The sequence below is a fragment of the Pempheris klunzingeri genome, chromosome 12 (genome assembly GCF_042242105.1).
Source record: "Pempheris klunzingeri isolate RE-2024b chromosome 12, fPemKlu1.hap1, whole genome shotgun sequence".
Taxonomy (NCBI): domain Eukaryota; kingdom Metazoa; phylum Chordata; class Actinopteri; order Acropomatiformes; family Pempheridae; genus Pempheris; species Pempheris klunzingeri.
The window spans coordinates 20149771-20164489 of record NC_092023.1 but is presented as its reverse complement, the minus strand read 5'-3'; the positions used below and the strand labels follow the sequence as shown (position 1 = coordinate 20164489).

The following is a 14719-nucleotide window of genomic DNA, read 5'->3' as shown; positions in this document are numbered from 1 at the left end:
ACCGAGGAACAACAGGCGGCCAATTAGTGCGCGCGGCAAACGCTCACAGGTCGGTGCAGAAGGTCCACGCGCTGCCGTGATTAACGACTTTACTTAATTATCTCGAATAAGGAAGTCGTTTCCGGAACACAGTGTGGTCCCTTGGTAATTTGCTGCACAATGAGAAAAGACTAAAGCACACAGTAGAAGGAGGGACTGCACTGTAACACCTTAGTGGAGACACACAGCATCCACCACACACACTAGAAGTGTCTTTTTATGTTCATTAATAATTGGATTTTTTAAGTGACCTGCTTACGTACACTTTCTTTTTAGTTTCATCTACCAAAATGGAGGTCATCAGGAAGACAATGCTGAAGATTCTTATCTGTTTATTGTTCATCTGGCATGTAGTAATTACATTTAAAGATAATTATATGTAATACTGGAATCATCTTAATGTGTTTTGCAGTGCAGTGGGTGGAAATGGACCAAATGCATGAAGCTTATGCATGTACAAGACTATTTGATTCTCCTGCCGCTTTATACTTTATACTCCAATAAGTTAATGAAGGAAATATTTCAATTCTTACTTCACTGCTTTTATCTGCTAGAAGCTGCTAGTTATTTTGCATCTAAAGAGTTTGGGTATCAGCAGATAATCCGTAATTCATTTGTAATTTAAAAAACGTAAATCCATTTTTTGTTTCACAACCAAAATGGAAGAATCAAAAAACGAGAAGGAGCTGAAAAGATAGAGTCTACATGTTTGCAGCTCTCTCAAGCTGTACTGAAGCACAGCAGTGCTTTAGGCTACAGGGTAACATCTAAATGCTGTATTATTTACCCAGTTCACCATCTTGGCTTGGTCTGCTAGCTTGCTAACATTTTCTAAACACACAGTAAATCGGAGGCTGATGGGAAAGTCATGAGGTTTGCAGACATTTAGTCATAAACCAAACAATGACTTTTTGACCTTATGGTGGTGTCAGATGAAAAGTCAGAGGATCACTAAAGTCATTAGAAGGTATCTTCTGGGGACCATGACTGCTGTACCAAATGCACCAAATGGCATGTCGATCCGTCCAGCAGTTGTTGAGATATAGAGATTAAAAACTTGCAAATATTAATAAGTAACAGAATGAACTCCATCCTCTACAGCCTAAAGTATTAAATGTTCATGCATCAGTAAGAATTATACATTATTATATAAATTATAACTCTGACAGACAGTTTGCAGACAGTCCTGCATACCTACAGGGTAGTGGGCTGCATTTTACATAATTTTACATCAGTGGATGAAACCCACTAATTCACAAGTATCCTACAAAAATGTACAGAGGACATGACTTCAGTGTCCTCAGTCTACTGCGAAATACAAATGCTGCTGCAATAGATGTAAAAGATCCCAGAAACACTGTAGGAGAATTGCAAAATGCAATCATACGTACCACAGAGTACGCTTGATAACACTGGCCCATAGCAGAGGCTGGAGTGGGAATCTAGACAAATACAATTAGACACCACAGACATGCTAGTCTGTTCCTGGAGGAATATTTTTAGAGTATTGCAGTGGTTTTTCATCAGGGATTGAGTGACAGACCTGCCTACCAATTTGCAACAAACTTTCAAGTGGTTATGCGCCTAAAAAAATATATATTTATTTACTTATTTACCTCTAAATTGCTTTTTCTCAACTGCGTGATGGCAACAAGCTCCAAAAATGGGCCCCTCACTCCTGCCTGTGTCAGACTGAAAAAGGCAATCATTAATATAGCATTAGAGGCTGGCTGTGAACCCATAACTGCCCTGGGCACACATCAGCATACATGCAGCACTGTTCTCTGCTGGTACACCTTCCCCGAGGTTCAAATGTCATCCCTCACTGTCATTACATTTCTGCCCCCATTAACTATTGATTATCCCCACTTCAGCGTTTCGAGCCCTGCTGTGGAAATGGTCCACATGGCTCGCTACCTTCACTCTATGGATCAGGCGCAACAGAAGTGCCCACCTCCTGGTTTTTACACTAAAAAAGTGGGGGGAGTCAGAGTCACAGGGGGACAAGGGTAACGAAGGACAGAAGAGCTGACTTCACTGTACGCCACCTGCCCATTAGCAGTATGCCTGAGCGGACAACTGGAGGTTAAGTTGTTCTTTTTCGAGGCCCGTGAGAATTTTTGCCACAACATGTGTTGAATATTTACTATGAGGTTAGTCCAAGTTTGCTCCCGTTTTCTGGAGAGTGAGGGCGGAAAGGTTTGTTAGGGCAGGAGCTTTGTGCCCTCTCTTCATCCATAATATCATCGACTAGTTTGTGCAGAGTTGTCTTTGTTTACCTGCCAGACTCTCTAACTGTCCATGTGATGCAAACTGCTAATGGTCGCTGTTACTGCTCCACTGTTTTCTATATTTCAGCATCACTGCTGTTTAATGTTTTAATGTTTTATGTGCTGGCTGTGGAGGGCAATTTCCTCTTCCTCAGAATTTGGAGAATCTGTTTGGTATGAGTCAGACTATTGTGTTTTTTGTGTCTGGTGTTACACAGAGCAGACAAAAAACAGGAAAAATATAACCGTATACATTTAATCTCTCATATGTCAAGGATTTGAATCAGTAAAATGTGAAAAATCAGGACATAACACATCATATCTTCACAGATGCTCAAATTCCCTTTTCACTGCATGTGGACAAAGTCTGAAAATCTCAGTTTTGTAATATTTTATTCATCCAAAAAGAAATTCTTTTTGGGACCATGGAGATTTTTTGTCTGAGATGATATTTTGGACAAAATATCTTCAGTGCTGTCTGAGTTATTAACAGTAATTCCAGCAGAGTGGAAATTTGTTTTTCCTGATTTATGTACAATTAAAACTCTAAACCGATTAAGAGTAAATGATGCATAAATCCTCAGAGTGGATGTTTGTATTTAGGGGTCAGAGTAATCAGCAAGAATGGAAAAAGATTTTCTACACCAACAGAATTATAGCAACACAACCAATCTGTATTCATAAAAAGTCCCATTTATTTCAAAGTCATTTCATCAACAAATATCACAAATCTGCATTGTTTGGGGGTTTACCCACACCAGAAACACATGAATAAAACATTTATTACAATAATTGCTCAGCGTCCATTTTCAGATGCTGAAAGTTGAAGCGTTCCACTCATTTAGGTTGGAGAGTTAACGAGAAACAAACTAGTGTACAGAAACAATAAACAAGTTAGTTGGGCCATTCCAACCTCACGGGATTACTGTGTAGGGTGAAGTCCACTAGAATCCAGTGTGACTTTAGGAAAATCCCATCAGAACTGCTACAGTGCAACGTTACTACAGGACACCCAAGCCTGTTAGCACTGATGAGAGCCTACAGTGATGGAAAGGTTAAGTTGACAGAGGAGGGGAGCAATCCTTGTTAAAACATACTGGAAACACTGATTTCTATAGTACAGGACAAACATTTTAACAGCCTGCTGCCAACAAAGCACCATGTCTTATGATACCAGCTTGCATTATCTAACAAAAACTGATTGTAAACTAGTTACACAGATAGAAATCTAAGTCAATATTTGCATCATGGAAAATACCTCTCCTGGAGTAAGTCTTCATATAAAGCTCTGCAACATGAATCCATTTGAAAAATATATTTTTTCTAGGATACAAATACAAGCCTGAGTTAACCACATTTAATTGTTATGCATGTCCTTAACATAATACTGAGTTAAGATGCATCTCCGCTGCCTGTTTTAATTAATGAGGACATGTTTTGATACTACCATCCTTTTAGTCTGTTCATATTATCCTCCTGATTTATGGAATAACAAGTGCTACACTGGCAAAACTCACACTCACTGGTGTAAGCTGTTTTTAAGCCTATACACCCAATTTTAAATAATTTCTCATCATTTAATAATGGCTTACCAGTCAGCTTCACTGACTAGACTTAAAAAGCAGACATCAATAAGGAGCAAACTTCTGCCTCTCAGATTTTTTGATGCCGGAGGTTGACATTTTTGCCGTGTAAGGGGATAAACCCTGTGTTAGACTGGAAGCGGCTGCTGGGTGGACAGCCAGGACAGGGAGAGTTTTCATGCCAAGCAGGCTAGAAACGGGGACAGCGTAGTGTGGGTTTTGGATGGCTGATAAGGAGGGAGAGTGGACGTTAATGGTGGTGGGGGCTGAGGGGTTGGCCGCCAGGACGGCCATAGAGGTAGCAGCAGTGGAGGCAGTGGGGACGGACTGAGAGAAGCTCATGTTGAGGTCAACTGGGGTCGCAGAGGAAGCGGCCTGCATGGTGTATTTAGCCATCTCTAAGCTGCAGGTCGTGATGTTTGGAGATGGGAGGGGGGAGGTTGAGATGGTGAAGGGTTAAGAGGAGAGGTGAAAAATGAATAGGGAGAGAACGGGTGAGACAATGGAGAAGGGAGGTGAGAGAGAGGAGAAAAACATAAAAATCAAAGAAGGAATGTGTTAAAAAGCAGAGACAATAAGGATTTTAATGCAGTCAAGAGAATGGAGCAGTGAGATGGAACAAATCCAGCCTCACCCCGAGCACAATAACTCTGCCCCCATACAATAGCATGGTGTTTGGCTGTCTTAGCGCCAGGCTGCGATGTGAAGCCCTGTTGGACGTGGTTGCCCTGTGTAATGTCTTACCTGGCGTTGATGAGGTACTGGGCCACGCTGATGCTGGCCGGCGAGCCTGTGATCGTGACTTGGCGCATCGCTGAGCCATCAGTGGCGCTGGCAATTTTGATGTGAGCTCCAGAGACCTGGCGAATTTCATTGATCTTGCTGCCTTGTCTTCCAATTATGCAGCCAATAAACTAGAAGGGGATTGAGTGGAATCATGTAAATAGCAAATCAGCTCATGTTTCCATGCTGTTCAGGAATTAGATTTCAAAACAGCACTTGGAGGCAGCTGGTATTGTGATAAAAGCACACAGTCTCCTGATAGAAAATATCTCTGGGATGCATTGTAGCCATATTGATAACACACCATACTGTAATTGTTGGATCATGTGAAATGTTAGTTAATGATACTGTGAATGTCGTCACTAAAGCGCAGGCTTTGCTACTCTATTATATTTAAGGAACAGTTCGACTTTTTGTGACATATGCTTATTTGCTCTCTTGCTGGAAACAGCTATAGCCTAGCTCAGTCTGCCCACCGACCCGCACCTCTAAAGCTCAATTATTTACATGTTTTGTCTTGCCAACAAGACTCCAGAAAATCACTGCTCCCGCTTAAGAAATAGTCCAACACATAACCTCTTGTAGAGCCACAGCCTGATGTTCTTTTACTTTGTTTTTCCTACAGATTAAACAAACATATCAGATATAACATATTAATTAATGCCTGGGCCAGACTAGCCATTCCCCCATTTAAAGTCTTTATGCTAAGCTAACAGCTGCTGGTGGTAGCTTCATATTTACCATGAATACCTATTCTATAGAAATATGAAACTCCCTTGGAAATCTGTTTCCTAACTTTAATTCTGAGAAGATGTATGGTTCTGATGACAAAAGTGGAATAAATGCATAGCTAGCGGATTGCTGCACAGCAGTAAAAACAGTTTTCTATTGTTGGTCCACTGGTATTTTAACATTCAAGCTACAACAAGCTGGTACCTCCACAATCATGATTGCTGTGTATTTATGCAACAGTTTATGTAGAGAAAAACACAAATTATTTTCCACATTTAAGACAGTGAAACGTTTGTGTCCCAAAAAAAAACCCTCATTATAACTGTCCTCCTAAAAAGTGTTAATGAGGTAAGTAGCAGGAGGATTATCGGTGCGAGTTTTAGAGGAACACAAACAATGTGGCACTTACATCATTAGGTATTGCCAGCTCTTGTGAACTTGTGGGGGCAGATGCATCCAATCCTGCAAAGTAGGACAAGGAATGCTAGCAACAGTATGGCAATAATGGCTTCTACTTTCATTGCATGACAAGCTGCCCTACTTTATCTAGTTTATCACTGGCACACTGCTAAATCAGGATGAAAATGGCATAGGGTAAGAAAAACATTTCTAGACAGACCTGTAAACTGTGTGTGCATCATCAGCACACATTCTGAGCACTTATTTTACAAAGCTACAATAAGATAAGATACATTTTCATTAAAATTTGTATTTTTCACAAGTTCTATCACACCAGTCCTGCCTATATAATCAAAATGTAATATTTTGCCCTCAGTTAGTTGTGGCAGAGTGTATGAGTACGTGGGGTGGTTGAGGTCAGGGATGGTCTGGCCAAGACAATGTTAGATTCGGAGGAGAAATGTTGCAGAGGTGGGGGATGGGGTCGAGAGATTAGGATTTGTTTTTTTGGATAGGGAAATTGGGCAAATGGAGCTGACATTTTGGGAGGATATGTGAAATTGTGAGAAATGGTTAAATATTTACTGAACTGTAAATATTTCTGTCATTTTTCACATTTCCCTCTCAGAGAACTCTGCTGTTTTTCTTTTTGAATTTCAGTCTGCCTCCTTCAATCTGTCACATTCTCTTTTGGATTATGAATATTTCAGTGACTAACTTTCAAGATTGTTTATAATAAACTAGTTTGGTGGCTTAACCTTAAAACTCCACCATTCTATTCACTTTCCTTTTGTTTTCTTATTTTCTGGCACCAATAGATGCAAATACAGATTGTTATGTGTATATCTGTAAAGCCACCTTCTACAAAAAAAAAACCTGTGAGAGAGCCTGTAAACTCTGAGAAAATGGAGACATCCTTGATCCTCTCTGAAGTGACAGGGGTGTTTTGATGATTTGATTTGAAGAGGAGTGAAGACAGAGGGATGGATGGACTTCCCCGGGGAGCCGTGGGTACGTACCAGGGAAGGTAGGGTTGCTCTGCCCAAGGGAAGGGAGGGGGATATGCTGCATAGCCAACTGGTGAAGCTTGGTCAACTGCAGGGTAGGAAGGAAGTTAGAGCTAACCAATCAAACTGGATTATTTCAGAGGAGCTGACAACTACAATACAGAGCCAATCTGAAGTCAACAAACATCACAGATGGTGTCAGTGTGAAGAGATTCATTTCCCTCAGAAAGCATGTTGGCTTCTCATAGCAGTCATCTGAAAATACAGTCACATCTCTGGCTACAAAGCTATAACTGATCATTAATGCTTAAGATGTTCACTTTTATTTCAATCAATTCATGCAGCTACTGTGTGTTAGTGTTAGTCGTGTCAACAGATCAGGGTTACACAAGTTTCATCTTTGCAGAGAAGGGTACACAGAGGGTGTAGTGGGGGCCTGGAAGGAGCGGGCAGGAGTAGGTCATTAGGGCAGATGTCGGTCACTCAGACAAATATACTTACATCTTGATGCGCAAAAGCATACTGCCCTGGAATTGCAAAGGCCTGGAAGGAATACAAAAAGAGATGTGGTTATGTGGTGATATGGGAGCTGCAGACATGTTGGAGCACATCACTTGAAACTTGAATTTGCCGCAGTGCATAGAGAGTGATTGCGTTTCTGGAAATCCATTCCCTTCCTCTTTTCCATAGCTCTAATGTGTATATATTTGATGGAATTTCATTGAAATGTCATCTGCTGTTTTTCCCCCTCTTTGACCATGGCCAGAAATCCAATAACATAAACAGATGTCTGATAGGTCAGAACAGACTGTGCCAAATTCAGGACAGCGACTAGCCAGCTCATGGAAAACATGAGCTTTAGTCACAGTATCTCTCAGTTTTCTCACTGCAGGGGAATTATCAATGCAAATGCCGTCTATTCACGTCTCTGACACATTACAGCTTGGCTGAATATTTTCTAATATGATCATTACCTCATCTGACTGCTTACAGCATTACAATATGAAGAGCTTATTGCTGTATAATTACACAGACGTGTCCCTCTAGTGGCGAAAATACGCTTAATGAGCAGTGTGAGACTGAGATCTCTCAAAATAAGGAGCCTGTTCAATTGATATGATGGCTAAAATCACAGCCTAATTTCTTCCATATGGCTACTTACTTGTGCAGAGTGCTGTGGTGCTAATACTGCATGGGCTCCAGCAGGTATGGCCTTGGGACGATAGGGAATAGTCGCTCCTTTTGGTGGAGACTAGAGACACGGTAATGCAAAGCAAAACAGGAGAAAAATTTATACACAGCTCACAACTGAGAAAAAACTCACTGGCACTGATGCATTTTATATCCCATTTTATATCCCCTGCAGAATATTTTTATATCTCGTGCGATAAGAAAGTTACATGAAACCCTGCGCCAAAGACACCTATGATACAACTGTGAATAGGCCTGAAATATGTTATTGGTGAAAAGTTTCTGACAATACAAATGGGTCACATGGATGATAAATTTAATCTAACCTACTTCTTCTGATTTACAGGAATTCATTCTACTTATATTTTCAATCTTACATAAATAGGATTGCAGATTGTTGTAACTGTGGCTCTTTTGTTCATTTACAATAACCAGTAGCTGCCTATCGACCTGAGTCAGTTGTAACACATTAATACCACATGTTGAAATTGAGATTGTGTAAAAACTAGCTGGCAAGTGATCAGAGAAGTTGAAATAGTATTAAAAGTAGCAATAATAGTGATGAATGGTTGAAAGGTCCAGCTTTGCCATTCCAGGTGCTCAGTGTACTACCATGCAAACGTGATCAAAACAACCTAAACACTGGCAATGTAACTGCATGAAAAACATGACATCCACTTAGTAAGTAATTCATAGTGTTAAATTACCTCCAGTTTATAATCCATGCATAACAGCATTTGTTAAACATGATGAGCAGTGGTGATGAAGTGGTTCTTAAATTCATCTGGCAGAACTTTGGGGGTATACTAGATTGAAAGGGCTTCTGAATGGCTGATGTGAATCATTATCAGAGAGAGTGATGATATATATATGAAAGCATACCAATCACAAATAGTGCCATTGCTGTTGCACATCTCATGAGCATGACCAACCACTACAACTTAAACACAAAGCTGTAGCCTTGGATGAGTGAAATGTCGCAGAGCCTGAATGTGCTACTGAATACCTTTTACCACATCCTAAACAAATGTGACATACTTGACGCCTAAATAGAGCTGTTGACTGTGAAGATCATCTGCTGTCTGACAGTGCTTACCTCCAGCATGACAGAGCAGATGTGCCTTACACACTGAGTGATGGCCTGTGGAGTGCCGGAGATCGTGACAGCCCTCTCTGTAGAGTCCGGCAGCATGTCTCCTGCCACCTGAACCTGAGCGCCTGTGGTCTTAATATTGCCAGACAACAGAGGAACAAAGGCTATTTATTGCGAAAAAAACCACACCATCAACCAAATTGAATTGAAGCTGTTTCAAGCACCCGCAAATTACCCTGAACACATTTTGACATGCAGGGAGCAGCTGCAAGCCAATACCAATGTGTGATCCAGTATTCGAGGAGGCATACACAAATATTGTCCATTCAGAATGAGGATTCACCCTTTGCCAATCTTTACAGTTTATCAGTGGGGTTGTGATAAGCAGCAACCACAAAAAAATACACAAATTTTAAAGCAGAGAAAAATAAGAAAAAATTTGACTGGAGTGTTAATATTTGAGGCGTCAGAGCAGCAGGGAAGATGTTTTCTGTCCCTGTTTGGGAGCTAAAAAACAACTTTCAGACAGAAAATAAGAAAGAAAAGGACTCCTACCTCTCTGATCTCTTTGATCTTGGAGCCTCCTTTGCCAATCAGTGAGCCACACTGGCTCCCTGGGAAAACCAGGCGAAGTGTCACAGGTGGCTTACTTGTCACGTTGCTGTTTGTCATTGCTGCGGTAATATCCTGAGGGAGAATTCAAAAATATGTTTTTCACCACCGACTGTAAGGACGTCAGTTTTATTTGGCAAGTCTCTTTTTTTTGTAAGACTGAGGAAAGGGGGCATTCAGTGTCCTTCAGACAAAATATTCAAAGAATCTTTCATAAAATCTTGAGTAAAACAATTAGAATTTTTTAGAGTTTGCTGCGTGTTTGTATCTCTGTACCTCCTCAAACTTCTGTGCGATCATGGAGAAAGCCCTGAAGAGACCCTCTGTGGGTCCTGTGATGGTAACTATTCTCTCGGGAGACGATCCCTCTGATATGTTGATGCGAGCACCACTCTGTAAACACAAATCCACAATTATTCCAGCCTCAATTATTTACTGTAAGTGATCTTCCAGAAAATATAATTATATTTGTTTTCACATGTGAAAGGGAATGCTCACCTCCTCCCTCATTTTCTTCACTGTTTCTCCTTTCTGGAATCAGGAAGGAAAATATAAAACAATTAGTTTTATAAAGAGAAAGAAAACAAGACAATTAGAAAGAATCAATAGAAGCTGATGGATTGTAAAATAACTCTACCTTCCCAATTATGCTGCCAACTTCCTGTGAATGAAAAGATAACAATGTCTGAGCAAGTGGCAACTCGCAAGATTTTCTCTTGACAGCTTTTCACATTTACAGCGGGATGTAATCATTTTAACAGAAATGACATGGTTATTACCAGACCATTTGGCTAGCACTACAAAAAGACACTAAAGGATTTTAACTATCTGTCAATTACCTTTCCATGCATCAGCAGTCTCAGCGTCAGTGTGACATTCAGACTCCCATCTGAAGCCATTTCCTCCTTGTCAGACATTTTGTGTTTTCCAAGCGTTAAAGTAAACACTCTGCAAAATAAAGAACTTGTTTAGGATAGTCCCCGTGCCTAACAAGAGCTCTAATATTGGTATTACATTAATAGTGGGTGGCTCAGTTGACTATCTTTTACAATACAGGGGTAATCTACAAGATCCTCATTTTCTCAAACACATTTTATTAGAAAGTCAAACTGTGTGGAGACTGTTCTATTTCATTTTAATTTCCAGCTTTTTCTCACAACTCACTGATCTTCTGTTTATTATGGTCAAACTGCTGCAGCTGCAGGAAATGTGAAATGCATCCCAAGATTTTCCTGGGAAAGAGCTACCAGACAAAGCAAATATAAAATGCTGGGTGTAAGCTGCGTTGTCATTGTTAAATCACTCTGCAGAGATGAGTTAGATCTCTATTTAAGAGTGTTATGGGTCATTACCTTAACTAGGGAGAATGTGAAGTGACTGCTCCAAAGTCAGAGCAATCATTTTTATGCTTCTACAAGGAACCAAGTTCCTCTTTTTTAGAATTTATCATGGGACTGATGCTCTGAAGGGTTGTGGACCATTGTTTGTTTGTCTTCTGGCTATGTAGTTGTGAATGGGGAAAGATAAGCCTATCGCTGTGTGCAATCTTCACATGGGACCGCGTTTTTAGTTCTGGCTAAATACAAGTTGTGTGACTCTCTCAGATAAGATGAGATACAAAGGGTGCCACTTGTTCTGTGAAGGCCTGAGGAGTCAAGTGATGTGTGTGTGACTGTCTCATAATATCACAGACACCACACAATGTCAGCCCTGTTGTGGCCGCGTATCCAATTTGATGTATTTGCAGAACAAATAAGGAATGTCTCGATGCACCGTAGGAAGGCGAGCTTATTGCACCATGACAGACAGAGAGAAAAATCTATGAAGGGCCGAGGTCACCTTTCTTATTGGATCATCATGGTTCTGAGAAGTGCTTTTATCATTTATCTTGAAAATTGGAGTTGATTAAATTCAGAAAATGAAGAATTTCTAACTAATAAACAAAATAATGAATGAAAAAATTAACGAGAAAAGGTAATATAACAAGAAACTGCACGTGATCAGTCGCATGTGAAACTTGTTGGCATAACACAAATGGTAGACCTTGACAATAAAGGGGGGAATATGGCGGGTGTGTGTGAGATGCTCGCAGTTAATCCAGATTTTAAGTCAATCCTGTTCCAGGACTTTAACAGTGTGGACAACCACATTTTTAAAGAAATGATTCGACCTTTTGGGAAACAAGCTTTCTGGTGAGGAGTTAGATTAGAAGATAATTACCTCTCTCTTGTCTGTACGGTGAATATGACGCTACAGCCAGCAGCTGGTTAGCTTAGCTTAGCAAAGCACAGACTGGCAACAGGGGGGTGGAGGGGGGGGCTAGCCTGGCTCTGTAAGGCTAGCTAGGTAACAAAATCCTATTACCAGCACCAGTAAAACTCACAAATTAAAATATTCTACGTGGTTTGTTTAACACGCACGAAGACAAAGTGTAAAAACATATTGTGGGTCGTGTGCTGGACTATTTTGTAGCTCTGACCAGCTGTCAGGCAACTAGCAGAGACTGCTCCCAGCCAAAATATAGTCATTCTTACACAGAGTAACCAAACGAGATATAATGTGTTGTGTGATATAATTACTGAGCTTTAGAGGGGCTGGTAGGTGGGTTTTGTTACCTTGTGACAGAGCCAGGCTAACTTTTTCATAGCCTTTGTGCTAAGCTAAGCTAAGCTAACCAGCATGGCTGCTTGGACACTCACACAAACCAATAAATACAGAACTCTCTGCTGCCATTTGACACCTAAAAAAAAGACCAAAAAGGAGTGTGGCTTTGGGTCAAGCATACTAGCACTGATGTGAGCCCAACTGTGTGTAGTTACTGGGTGAACTGTGGCAATGTCAGCGTGATAACAAACAAATGAAACATCGTTTTCCAGGAGCTGAGACATGTTCACAATAAGATATTGTTCTGGCACATTCCAGTGTTGATAATACCAGACTGTGCTCGAGGACTTAATCCACACGATATCATGAATAAGTGGAGGGCGTCTTACTGCTAACAAGACTCAACTATTCTCTCCTCTGTGTATCATTATAAAGTTACAGTGAATACATCAAATAAACAGCAACATCTCTGTCTAATCCTATAGGCCGGGATTTGTTTAGTTAATGCTAAGACCCTTTTGACCCATTTCTGTCACCTCTAGCACATCAGCGCCCACTCAAGACATCCGAACAAAACACTGGTGCACAACAGCACCCACAGAGTGTACATGATAAAACAGATAATCTACAGGAACCCAGCTCCCTGAGCACTGACAGGCAGAAATGTGCTTCAGACAATAAAAAACAGGGCATTAATCCTTGAGGGAAATGGAGAACAATGTCTAAGTAGATTTCTTGTCGGGTCTCATTACAAAATGTGTTCCAAACTTCAGGCTCAAACAAAGCAATTTTTAGAATTCTGAAAATTGTAATGAAAAGATTATTGTATTTTACAAGATTATTACATACAATAGTGATCCAGTTTAGGAACAAAGCTCCCAAATAGACAATGAATTAAACAATGTTGCTTCAACGTGCGTTTAATTATTTATCTTTATCATAATGAAAGACTTCTACTAACTTCTTGCATCTCTAATTACTTCTTGAATATCTAAAGTAATCTTTTATTTATAACCACCATACATCAGAATATGAGTATGGGAGCATACAGCATTGCATTTCTCCCTAATGTGATAATTCATTGTAGCCTAATCTATCTCTGAAGTCAGGAGTGCAACAAAATGCTTTTACAGCACAGCTGAGTACTGAAAAACAACCGACTCAAAATAACTCAATCTAATGGGAGTCAGGAGTAGTACATTAAAACAACCAGAGGGAACCAGAAGCCAGAGAGGAAGGCTGAATTTAAAGTTGAGTTTCAACTTTCTGTCTGGCTAAACATCAACATTACTGTAGCCTGTTACATTGTCGCCAGTAGAAACTGAGCAGTGAGCAGTCGGACCCTTGCAGTTGCAGCACAGTGAGAGGCCTGTAATGCAACATGAATGATTAGCATGAAGTACTGACCTTATATTCAAAATACTTTGTTACTCCTCTTCGTTATTTCTGATATCTCCTAAATGAACTGCCTTCTTGTTTGTAGTCCGTGTTCAATGTTCGCCCCCTTTGTTGTCAGTTATCCACAGAGTGGACAGATGGTTCCCTGTGCCCTCAGACCGGCTGGAGCAGAGGCTGGCTTTGCTATTAGTCCTTCAGCTTAGCCCAAGATAAGCCCCTACGCAGGGCAAGTGAACCCGCATCTCTTGCCTAATTCTCCCTGCCACAGCCACCAAAGAGGCGTTCCTCCACACGGAGATCTACAAGCTGAGGAGGCCTGAGGGCAGAGCAAAGAGGCTCTTTGGCTGGACACTGTCCAGCATAGATAGAGCAGACTACAGTCGCGGCCACCACAATAAAAAAATTGTGAAGGTTTAGCCTTTTGCAGTCATCAGAAACGCACATGGAGGCACCGAGGAGAAGCTTTGTCAGCCAATGTTGCTCTGAGACTAACAACTCTGCATGACTGCTGTGTTCTTCATTAGATTTTCAGAGCTTCCTGCCTGCACCAGGCCGGATTTTCTCTAAAAATAAATCTCCCTGTATGAAATCTGTTGCTTTGTACAAGGAACCTGACTAATTGAGGGCTGGGAAGGACAATGTGGCGTTTGAGGTATTTAGTGATGTTAAGCACAATGTCTTCGTGGGGTGCTTCTCTCCCCTCACTGCCTCTGCCCTCCCCCACACCAAGCCTCTCTGCCCTTGTAATGAGGCCATACTGGATACAATACAGCCCTTCTGCACAGAAAAATGTATTCAGCTGAGCTTCAAAATTGTGAAGGAAATGAATCAGTGAAGCATAAGTGGCATATTTAATTACTATTCACTGCATTGCACGGGGACAATGACGGCTGCTGTGAGCCTCATGGCCGTCTATCAGGCATCTAAGCAGGCCACATTACATTCACTTCTCAAATGGGATTTCAATACAACTTCCAAGTGGTATTTCTATGATTAAACACATTGAAT

At 40.9% G+C, this 14719-nt stretch overlaps 1 protein-coding gene across 2 annotated transcripts; it reads right to left on the bottom strand.

Annotated features, from left to right (window-relative positions):
* Positions 1–3106: 3106 nt before the first annotated feature.
* Positions 3107–13868, bottom strand: LOC139210563 (poly(rC)-binding protein 3). Of its 2 annotated transcripts, none has more exons than XM_070840609.1 (13): positions 13721–13868; positions 10549–10657; positions 10347–10370; positions 10208–10240; positions 9986–10102; positions 9653–9784; positions 9101–9229; positions 7976–8065; positions 7315–7356; positions 6826–6901; positions 5817–5869; positions 4637–4806; positions 3107–4295 (listed from the first exon to the last, which is right to left on the bottom strand). In XM_070840609.1, the coding sequence occupies exons 2-13, from the start codon at positions 10624–10626 to the stop codon at positions 3938–3940; spliced, it is 1302 nt and encodes a 433-aa protein (XP_070696710.1). In that variant the 5' UTR covers positions 10627–10657; positions 13721–13868; the 3' UTR covers positions 3107–3937. The 2 variants fall into 2 exon arrangements, with proteins under 2 accessions (XP_070696710.1, XP_070696711.1); XM_070840610.1 differs by having other exon boundaries at positions 3107–3347.
* Positions 13869–14719: the final 851 nt, after the last annotated feature.